At 39.7% G+C, this 11,115-nt stretch overlaps 1 protein-coding gene across 1 annotated transcript in view; it reads right to left on the minus strand.

The window, feature by feature from the left end:
- XIAP (X-linked inhibitor of apoptosis) overlaps positions 1-11,115 on the minus strand; it is a 57,953-nt gene that overhangs the window by 26,611 nt on the left and 20,227 nt on the right. The window contains exons 2-3 of the mRNA XM_006165700.3: positions 3,152-4,060; positions 975-1,074 (exon numbers count right to left, since the gene is read on the minus strand). Of these exons, the coding sequence (XP_006165762.1) occupies positions 975-1,074; positions 3,152-4,028 (977 nt within the window). The 5' untranslated portion in view covers positions 4,029-4,060. The remainder of the gene's footprint in view (positions 1-974; positions 1,075-3,151; positions 4,061-11,115) is intronic.

An 11,115-nucleotide genomic window follows, 5' to 3' on the forward strand; every position in this document is an offset into this window, starting at 1 on the left:
GTGGCCACCCCCCCCACCCCACCCCACCCCAGGGGAAGTCATTTCTCACTTTCCTTCTCACTGTCTCTGTGACTCCCTCTGGTCAGCACAGAGACCCTATGGCAAAAATATTAAAGAGAGAGAGAAATCCCCCTGGTGACATGAAAGAGCCTATTTATAGCAACATCGAACAATTATGTATTTCTTTTTTTTTTTTTAACGAGGTTTTCATTTATTTATTTTTTTGCTATAGGGCGTGTGCGCTCGCCAGAAAGACAGAGAGAGACAGAGAGACAGAAAGCGAGAAATCACCCGCCAGGGGGGGGATGGCCACGCCACAGTCCCTTCTCCTCCATTCTCCTCTCGGGATCTTGGGCACGCACGCACACGCGCCCGGTGTGAGTTTAAGTCACCAGGTCCAGGACTTAAATTGCGGTTGACTACGTGTGAGTCCAGCGACATAGCCATTATGCTAACTGCTGGTCCCAATTATGTATTTCTTTAAAAAAAATAAGAATTATTTGAGCTGGCTGATGGCATAGTGGTTATGGACATTCAGCTCCCACATGGCCAACTGTGGTTTGAGTCCAGACCTAGCAGTTTTCTTTCTCACAATCCACCCTCCACCCTGCTCTGGCCCTCTCTGGTCAAAGTTAAGAAATAAATAAAATTGAATTAAAAGAAGAATTATTGAGTCCTCAGGTCCAGGACTCAAATCGCGATTGGCCATGTGGGACTGCAGCTCCCCATCCACCACGCCACCTGCTGGCCCCTGTTTTTCTGAATGTCATGGATGCGACACATAGAAGTGTGAATGCTTTGGTCACCAGAGAAGGCTTAGATGTTTTTGTCCCCCTATAAAGTAGGTGACCTCATTTTTATAAACCTGGTGTGAATTTCAAGCCATAGCAAAGGCAAAAATAGCTGAGGTGAAAAGTAATTCAAGTCTTCCCACTGCATACTGTCCAACTTGCCTGAATAGTTAAGTAACTTACCCTGGATACCACTTAGCATGTTGTTCCCAAGGGTCTTCGCTGGGCTTCCAATCAGTTAGCCCTCCTCCACAGTGAAAGCACTTTACTTTATCACCTTCACCTAAGAAAACACACACGTAAAAACATATGTATTTATGCAATTAGAAGCTTACATAAAAATTCCCATTTTAACACCTAAGAATTAAGCAAGTATAAATTACATAAAAATCTTATAACTTAAACATTCAAACTCACATCTTTTAGAAAAAATATGATTCAAATTCACATCTAATTAATAGATACGATCTTTGTCATTTGAGGAGGAAATAAGACATAAATTCACCAACTCAATCACTGGTGTTATACAGAAGACAAAAATAAAATTGCCCAATTTTTATGTCAAAAATGACAACTGTTACATTCTTTTCAATGCATGTCATTTGGGCCATCATTATTGTACTTACTTGAAACTTTAACACAAGTAATAGTTCATGTAGTGATAACAATAAAGTTCAGCATAATGAAATGATAAGTTTCTATAAGTTTACTGGTGTGTGACACTAAACAAACCTTCAAGATTACTGTATGATGCTCTATTAAGTAGTCATTTGAAAGAACTTGTATTATGCATTTGGCACTATTCAACCCCACAATAAATGGGTCAGGCATATAATGGTATAGTTTAATATCCCTATAAGCAACTGCACTAATGGCCCTTCCTTTCATGTCTATAGCAGGGTCTTCGCTGGGCTTCCAATCAGTTAGCCCTCCTCCACAGTGAAAGCACTTTACTTTATCACCTTCACCTAAGAAAACACACACGTAAAAACATATGTATTTATGCAATTAGAAGCTTACATAAAAATTCCCATTTTAACACCTAAGAATTAAGCAAGTATAAATTACATAAAAATCTTATAACTTAAACATTCAAACTCACATCTTTTAGAAAAAATATGATTCAAATTCACATCTAATTAATAGATACGATCTTTGTCATTTGAGGAGGAAATAAGACATAAATTCACCAACTCAATCACTGGTGTTATACAGAAGACAAAAATAAAATTGCCCAATTTTTATGTCAAAAATGACAACTGTTACATTCTTTTCAATGCATGTCATTTGGGCCATCATTATTGTACTTACTTGAAACTTTAACACAAGTAATAGTTCATGTAGTGATAACAATAAAGTTCAGCATAATGAAATGATAAGTTTCTATAAGTTTACTGGTGTGTGACACTAAACAAACCTTCAAGATTACTGTATGATGCTCTATTAAGTAGTCATTTGAAAGAACTTGTATTATGCATTTGGCACTATTCAACCCCACAATAAATGTCTCAGGCATATAATGGTATAGTTTAATATCCCTATAAGCAACTGCACTAATGGCCCTTCCTTTCATGTCTATAGCAGTCCCTTTGTAAAGCACTCACTTGAAGCAGTAAGACATAATGCTGGATACTTTTCAAATACACAGTGTATATATGTCAATTTTAATATAAGCCAAACTAAATTCTCTCATGTTAACTCTTTTAATAGGATTGTTGTGAGGCATAGAGAAAATGTGCATAATATATGTGTTGAGCATATATAGGAGGTGCTAAATAAATGACAGTGAAGTTTCTTTTTGGTTTTTGTATTTTTTTAGTTTTGCTACAAGGCATGCACTTGCCAGGAGGAGAGAGAGGGAAAGTGAGAAATCAACTCCTGGGGGGTGGATGACCTCGCTGCAATCCCTTCTCCATTCTTCTCTTGGGGTTTTGGGCATGCATGCACGTGCACCGGGCATGTTTTTCAAGCTACTGGTCCAGGACCTGAACCACGCTGTCAGCCATGTGGGATCCAGCTGTCTTAATAACCACCATGCCTCAGGCTGGCCCAATAGGTAATTTTACTATTAGTCCCATAATTTTATCAGGAATATTGACCACCTATTGCTCGTCATCCCTCTCCTAACACAATTACATGAAGATAAACATAACTCATAACACGGTACGCTTTTCACATAAATTCAGTAGGTACATTTCAGATTCAACCTACGAGTTCACAGGATGATACTGATATAAACAGTTATGCCAGCTTATACTGAAATATTTACCAGTTCGGGGACTAAAAGCATCTGTTTACTTTTTAGGCTCCTTCCCTGGGATAGCTGGAAAGTTATTTATTGGTTTTATAATAATGTTTACCTAAAGCATAAAATCCAGCTCTTGCAAGCTGCTCCTTGTTAACTGAGTATATCCACGTCCCAAAAGTAATGATCCGTGCTTCGTAATCTGCCATGGCTGGATTTCTTGGATGTTGTGTTGAATTTGGGAAATTTCTATCAGAACTCACAATATCAGATTCACTTCGAATATTAATGTTCCGGCCCAAAACAAAGAAGCAATTAGGAAAATGTCGCCTGTGTTCTGACCATGCACGATCACAAGGTTCCCAGTTTTTCAGTTTTCCACCACAACAAAAGCACTGCACTTGATCATCAATACCCGTGTAGTAGAGTCCAGCATTAGCTAGCTCTCTTGGGGTTAAGTGGGCATAGTCTGGCCAGTTCTGAAATGACTTTAATCTAGCTTCCTCACTACACATGGCAGGATTTCTTGGGTAAATGGTGTCTGATATATCTACGACCTGTCCAGTTCTCAAAAGATAGTCTGCATGAGTCTCAGATGGCCTGTCTAAAGCAAAATGATTTCTGCTTCCCAGGTAGTTTTCACCTTTGTACTGACCATTCTGGACACCAGAATTTGTAGGTTGTGCGGCACTGTTTTCAAAATAAAAGCCGTTGATAAATCTGCAATTTGGGGATACTTTCCTGTGTCTTCCAACTGCAGAGTCTCCATATTGCCACCTATCTACTGCTGCATGACAACTAAAGCACCGCACAGTATCTCCTTCACCAGTATAAAGAAAACCGGCTCGTGCCAGTGTCGATGCTGAGACAGGACTACTACTTGGAAAATTAGCAAAAGTTTTTAATCTATTAAACTCTTCTACAAATTCTTCATCCTTATTGATGTCTGCAGGTACACAAGTTTTAGATCCTTCAAAACTGTTAAAAGTCATCTTCTCTTGAAAATAGGACTTGTCCACCTTTTCTAAAAAGAGAACATTACATTAGTAAAACCAAAATGTGAAACATAAGCAATACACTTTAGATATCAGGAACTAACAAATCATCCAATGGTGAAATAAAAACAATGACATAATCTAAATCACTTTCCAGTTCTAGAACTCTACATTACTACACGATTCAAATCATAACATGAAATCTAGCATTTTTGTTTTCTCTTTTTGAGGAAAGCAATTCTTAACCAACTAGAACAGAACGATTAATTTTTCAAGTGCTTATTTTACATAAATAAAAAACTATGTGATGCAGAATATATTATAATTATTAACCATGTAAAGTCATTAAGAGAAACATGAAAGATGCATTAAAAATGCAGATTCTTAAAAATCTATGCATAATTGTTATAATGGATCCTGGTATATTCGAGGCATCAAAGTTTGGTTTTTAACAATTTTAAAAAAAGAATGTTCAGAATGTTAATGATTTAATTTTTAATATTTCTTTATTTTTTGGCTTAGTAAAAGGTACATTTTATTCGCAATACTGGTTCCAATGTATTATTTAAGAACACAAATGTTTCTGGTTCTCGTGAATAAACAAGAGTCCATTTTTTCATTGGAACTGGATCATTCCAGATAGAAGAGGTCTTCGTGAAGTTCATGGAAAATGTGTATGATGAAAAATATGCACGGATTTAAACATTTTTTTTACGTTAAAATAAACTTATATGAGAGGGACTCAAAACGTCTGTGGAAAAGTAGAATTAAAGTATGAGTTTATTTTGGTGCCAAAAAGATTGAAATCCATACACAGCTATTTCATAATACATATTTTTCATGAACTTTTTGAAGACCCCTTTTGTGTATATGTACTACTGCCCTCTACAGGGTGGCTCAGGAAAAATCCTAAGTATTTGCAGACTGGAGACTACAAACTGCATTTACTTTTGTTATCAACTTCCCTTGGTCAAGGAACAAACTGTTCAAAAGAAAGAGAAGTACTATTGCAGCCTCACCAGAGCTGCCAAACTATAGATGTGTAACATTTAATCCAGATAAAATACTAAATAAAGGGAACTGGGGAGTTACTAGAAGTGTGCCGAGATAACTAACACTCCAAACCCAGACGCATTTTAAAGTGAAAAGACATTACACTGGAACAGATGTAAATCAGGGTTCTCCCAGGAAAGCCAGATCATATGGTCACCCTTGCTATGGGGCAAACCTGGGTCTCTAGAATCCCCACATGGCCTGATACTGTGCTCAGAATATGCTTGTCAAATGCAACATGGTCACAATGACTGTCTCTACTTCATATCCACATTAACTGACTTCTTGGGAGGAATCAGCCAACTCTTCTGGCACTGTATTGGCACAATATGCCCCAGAATATCACCTCTCTTGGAGTAATTCTCAACACGAGGCTTCTCTCTTGCAAGCTGGTGATAGATTTCAGTCACTCCTGGCCTTGTCAATGTGCAGTAGTATTAGTTTATATATACCTCGAGAGCTGAATTATATCTGCATATGATAACTTTCGGAACACAGTTCCCCTAACTTTTGATTAATCGTCATTTCCCAGATTGTCTGAAAACATTCTGAATTAGCTTCAGGATCTTTGTTGAATCAAAAAAGAATCAAGATTCAAAGAAACTAAGGCTGGCTGATAAGCTAGAGACACAATTTAATACGGGTAAGTGTAAAGTCTTACATTCTGGTTTTACTTATTTATTTATTTTTGGAGAGTTTTTTTTGCCTTAGGTTGCTTGTACTAGTCAGAGAGAGAGAGAGACAGAGATAGTGAGAGGGAAAGTGAGAAATCACCCCCAGGGGGATGGCCATACCACAATCCCTTCTCCCCCTGGGAATTGGGCATGCACACACACATGCCCGGCATGATTTTCAAGCCACTGGGTCCGGGATTCAAACTGCGGTTGGCCATATGGGAGTCTAGTGACATAACCACTATACCATCTGCTGGCCCCACATTCTGGTTTTAAAATATCTGTTGCTGAGCTGGCTTTGTGGCTAATTGTAAAGGAAGCGAGGTCTCACATGGCCATTTGGTTCAAACCTTGGTACCTACAGTTTGGAAATTTCATGAGGCACATGTGCATGCATGCCCAAAACCCCAACAGGGTGGAGAAACGGAGAAGGGACTGTGGTGTGAGCACACGCCATTGGAGGATGCTTTCTTCCTCTCTCTCTATCTTTGGAGAATGTACATGCCCTCTGACAAAAACAAACAAACAAACAAATCTGTTGCACAACTAAAGGAAGAAGGAGCTTGGCTCGGAAAGCAGTCATATGAAGGCAAACCTCCAGATTTAAACCTAGGGCTTTTTAGTTAGTTACACATTCATAATAAGCCAACATTTCATGGCTGCTAAAAACCTTAGAGCAACTGGCACCAGCAGTTGGCATAATGGCTATGGCGCTGGACTCCCAGGTAGTCGACTGGTTTGAATCCTGGACCCAGTGGCTTAAACTCACGCTGGGTGCATGTGCGTGCGTGCCCAAGATCCCGAGAGGAGAATGGAGGAGAAGGGACTGCGCGGCATGGTCATCCCCCCTGGGGGGTGATTTCTTGCTTTCTGTCTCTCTGTCTGTCTCTGTCTTTCTGGCAAGCGCACATGCCCTATAGCAAAAACCTCTCAAAAACAAAACAAAACAAAAAACCACACACACACACACACACACACACACACAAACTTAGAGCAACTTCAAGCTGCATTAGTGTCCAGATGTGAAACATCCAGATTCAATTCAGTACATAATGAATATCATTTCCAGTTCCGAACACATTTTGGAAGGAATGTTAACAACTTTAATGTCCTTAAAGAGCAATCGGGATGATGAAAATGATACCATATGAGGAATTGTGGGAAGAACTGAGGATGTCTATCCTAAAGGGGGAAAATCATTTGTGAGGGGAAGTGTGGAGGAAACAGAGTAAGTACCTTAAGGTATCTAAAAGGCCATCATGTACAAAGGGATCTGAATCCTGTGCAGCTTGAGGGCAGAATTACAGTCAGTGAATATAACTATAACCACAAAGGGATCCCTGTGCAGCTTGAGGGCAGAATTACAGTCAGTGAATATAACTATAACCAGTAGATTTTTTTTTTAATATGAGGATGAATTTACAACAATCAATAGCACATAAAAAGACTGGATTGTTTTACAGATTATGAGATGTTCCCATCATTGAAAAGGACTTTAGCATAGATCAGGAGACCAGGTTAAACATTGCCAAACCTATAATTAGCCTGAATAATTAATGCTCAATATAATCTCATACGCATGAAAATTACCTTTCCTGAGGGGATAAATTTTATTCCTCAGGTCAGTCAAAATACAAGATTAAAATCAAAGATCTATTCTTACTTCCCAGTGGTGGATATTTTGTGTAGTTCAAGTAGTCACCCCATTTTAGATAATAATGGATAAAACTCCATCATTCACCATGAGGAGGAGAATCTCTACTTGAAGCTTTCAAGTGGAGACCTCATCTTCCCAGGGGTTATTTTCATGCTAATGGTTCAGGTTTCACTGTTTTAAAAGCAGGTATTTATCCCAAAGCACTCAGCTGAATACTACGTATGTATTATGAGTGTGAGCTCTTGGACGAGGGTGAGAAAACAAAATTATCAGAGATGTTAAGAATGAAAGGAGAGGAGCTGGCAGGTGGCATGGTGGTTAAGGTCACTGGACTCCCACATGACTGACAGCGGTTTGAGTCCCAGACCTGGCGGTTTGCTTAAAAACCTTAGAGCAACTGGCACCAGCAGTTGGCATAATGGCTATGGCGCTGGACTCCCAGGTAGTCGACTGGTTTGAATCCTGGACCCAGTGGCTTAAACTCACGCCGGGTGCATGTGCGTGCGTGCCCAAGATCCCGAGAGGAGAATGGAGGAGAAGGGACTGCGCGGCATGGTCATCCCCCCTGGGGGGTGATTTCTTGCTTTCTGTCTCTCTGTCTGTCTCTGTCTTTCTGGCAAGCGCACATGCCCTATAGCAAAAACCTCTCAAAAACAAAACAAAACAAAAAACCACACACACACACACACACACACACACACAAACTTAGAGCAACTTCAAGCTGCATTAGTGTCCAGATGTGAAACATCCAGATTCAATTCAGTACATAATGAATATCATTTCCAGTTCCGAACACATTTTGGAAGGAATGTTAACAACTTTAATGTCCTTAAAGAGCAATCGGGATGATGAAAATGATACCATATGAGGAATTGTGGGAAGAACTGAGGATGTCTATCCTAAAGGGGGAAAATCATTTGTGAGGGGAAGTGTGGAGGAAACAGAGTAAGTACCTTAAGGTATCTAAAAGGCCATCATGTACAAAGGGATCTGAATCCTGTGCAGCTTGAGGGCAGAATTACAGTCAGTGAATATAACTATAACCAGTAGATTTTTAACTCAATATGAGGATGAATTTACAACAATCAATAGCACATAAAAAGACTGGATTGTTTTACAGATTATGAGATGTTCCCATCATTGAAAAGGACTTTAGCATAGATCAGGAGACCAGGTTAAACATTGCCAAACCTATAATTAGCCTGAATAATTAATGCTCAATATAATCTCATACGCATGAAAATTACCTTTCCTGAGGGGATAAATTTTATTCCTCAGGTCAGTCAAAATACAAGATTAAAATCAAAGATCTATTCTTACTTCCCAGTGGTGGATATTTTGTGTAGTTCAAGTAGTCACCCCATTTTAGATAATAATGGATAAAACTCAAACATTCACCATGAGGAGGAGAATCTCTACTTGAAGCTTTCAAGTGGAGACCTCATCTTCCCAGGGGTTATTTTCATGCTAATGGTTCAGGTTTCACTGTTTTAAAAGCAGGTATTTATCCCAAAGCACTCAGCTGAATACTACGTATGTATTATGAGTGTGAGCTCTTGGACGAGGGTGAGAAAACAAAATTATCAGAGATGTTAAGAATGAAAGGAGAGGAGCTGGCAGGTGGCATGGTGGTTAAGGTCACTGGACTCCCACATGACTGACAGCGGTTTGAGTCCCAGACCTGGCGGTTTGCTTTCTCACTTTCTCTCTCTCTCCCTCTCTCACTCTATCCCTCTCTGGTAAAATTAAAAAAATAAAGTTAAATAAAATAATTATTTTTAAAAAATAAAAGGAGAAATATGACTGACAAAGACAAACTTTGGAGTTAGAGGGAAGGCACCAAAAAAGAAAAAAAAAAAGGGATGAGAGAAGGTAAAAAAGGAAAATTAGAATCTAAGTGAAATGATATTATAGGGAACCAGCGGTTAGCGTAATGGCTATGTCGCTGGACTCCCATGTAGTTGACCGCGGTTTGCGTCCCGGACCTGGCGGCTTAAAACTCACGCTGAGCGCGTGTGCGTGCGTGCCCAAGATCCCGAGAGGAGAATGGAGGAGAAGGGATTGTGGCATGACCATCCCCCCTGGGGGGTGATTTCTCGCTTTCTGTCTCTCTGTCTCTCTCTCTCTGTCTGGCGAGCGCACACGCCCTATAGCGACAAAACCTCTCCAAAAAAAAAGCACCCCACAGGGGGCTGACCTCTCCACAATTCCTTCTGCTGCATTCTCCTCAGGATTTGGGGCATGCACACACACATGACCATTGTGATTTTCAAGCCACTAAGTCTGGGTCTCAAACCAAGCAGTCTGAGATGTGGGATCTAGCTGCCTTATATACCATGCCACCTGGCTGGCCCCTTTTAAAATGTTCCAAACCCCACAAATAAACATGCACAACTGCTTGCTTGTCCTTTCTGTGCATTGTTGACTTCATAGTGCTTTTTCCCCAACCACTGGTCCCTTCAAGATTTCTGACCACCTTGCCACTTCCATCCAAGTTTTCTTTGAGACCTTCTCTCACCTGGCTTCCTACCTCTCCACTTACCCAGTAGAGTGCCTGAATATGCTTTTGGAAAGAAGCTTTAAGTTAGGGGACCAGCAGGTGGTGTGGTGGGTAAGGTGCTGGATACTCCCACATGGCAGACCACGGTTCGAGTCCCGGACCTGGTGGCTTACCTTCACATTCTTTCTCTCTCTGTCTCTCTCTGGTCAAATGAAAACAAATGAATGAATAAATAAAATTAAATAAATAATTAAAAAAAGAAGCTTTAATTTATCTCAGATTGTTTATTGTGTTCAGTTCTTCTCTCATCCAAACCCCTTTTATTACCCTTCTCCAATATTTATACCCCATTTTCTTCCCTTTTTTAAAGAAAATATTTATTAAATTAATTACTTTCTTAAATAATTATTTTATTTAACTATTTATTTATTTATTTTAATTAGACCAGAGTGACAGCGAGAGAGAGGGAAAGTGAGAAAGCAAGCTGCCAGATCTGGGACTCGAACCATGGTTGGCCATGTGGGATTCCAGTGCCTAATTAATTATTTTTTTTAAAAATTAGTTAATTTTATTCATTCATTCAGTTTTTAAAAATCTGACCAGAAACACACACACACACACACACAGAGAGAGAGAGAGAGAGAGAGAGTGAGTGAGTCAGAAAGCAAGTCGCCTGGTCCAGGGCTCAAACCGTGGTCGGCCATGTGGGAGAGTCCAGCACCTTAACCAACATGCCACCTTCTAGTCCCCTATTAATTCATTTATTTTTCTATTCTGACCAGAGAGAGACATACGGAGGGGGGAAGTGAGAAAGCAAGCCACCAGGTCTGGGACTCGAACTATGTTCAGCCATGTGAGAGTATTCAGCGCCTTAACCAACATGCTACCTGCTACCTCCCATTTCCTAGCTTTTTATTATTAAAAGTTTCAAACATGTAGCAGAAAAGTATTTTTTAACAAAGAAAAGGATATAAAATAAGACGTGCACTAGACTATCACTCCAAATAGCATACGGTCATGGGCAAGCTCTGGAAGCTAATAGTTGATAAATCAGAAAAATGTTAAGGTGGTCAGACTACGGGTGATCTTTTTCTCCAAAATACCTTTAATAATGTTACTTAAAATTTCTGGGGAACCAGCAGTTAGCATAATGGCTATGTCGCTGGACTCCCACGTAGTCGACTGCGGTTCGTGTCCCGG

The sequence above is a fragment of the Tupaia chinensis genome, unplaced genomic scaffold, assembly GCF_000334495.1.
Source record: "Tupaia chinensis unplaced genomic scaffold, TupChi_1.0 Scaffold143996_1, whole genome shotgun sequence".
Taxonomy (NCBI): Eukaryota; Metazoa; Chordata; class Mammalia; order Scandentia; family Tupaiidae; genus Tupaia; species Tupaia belangeri.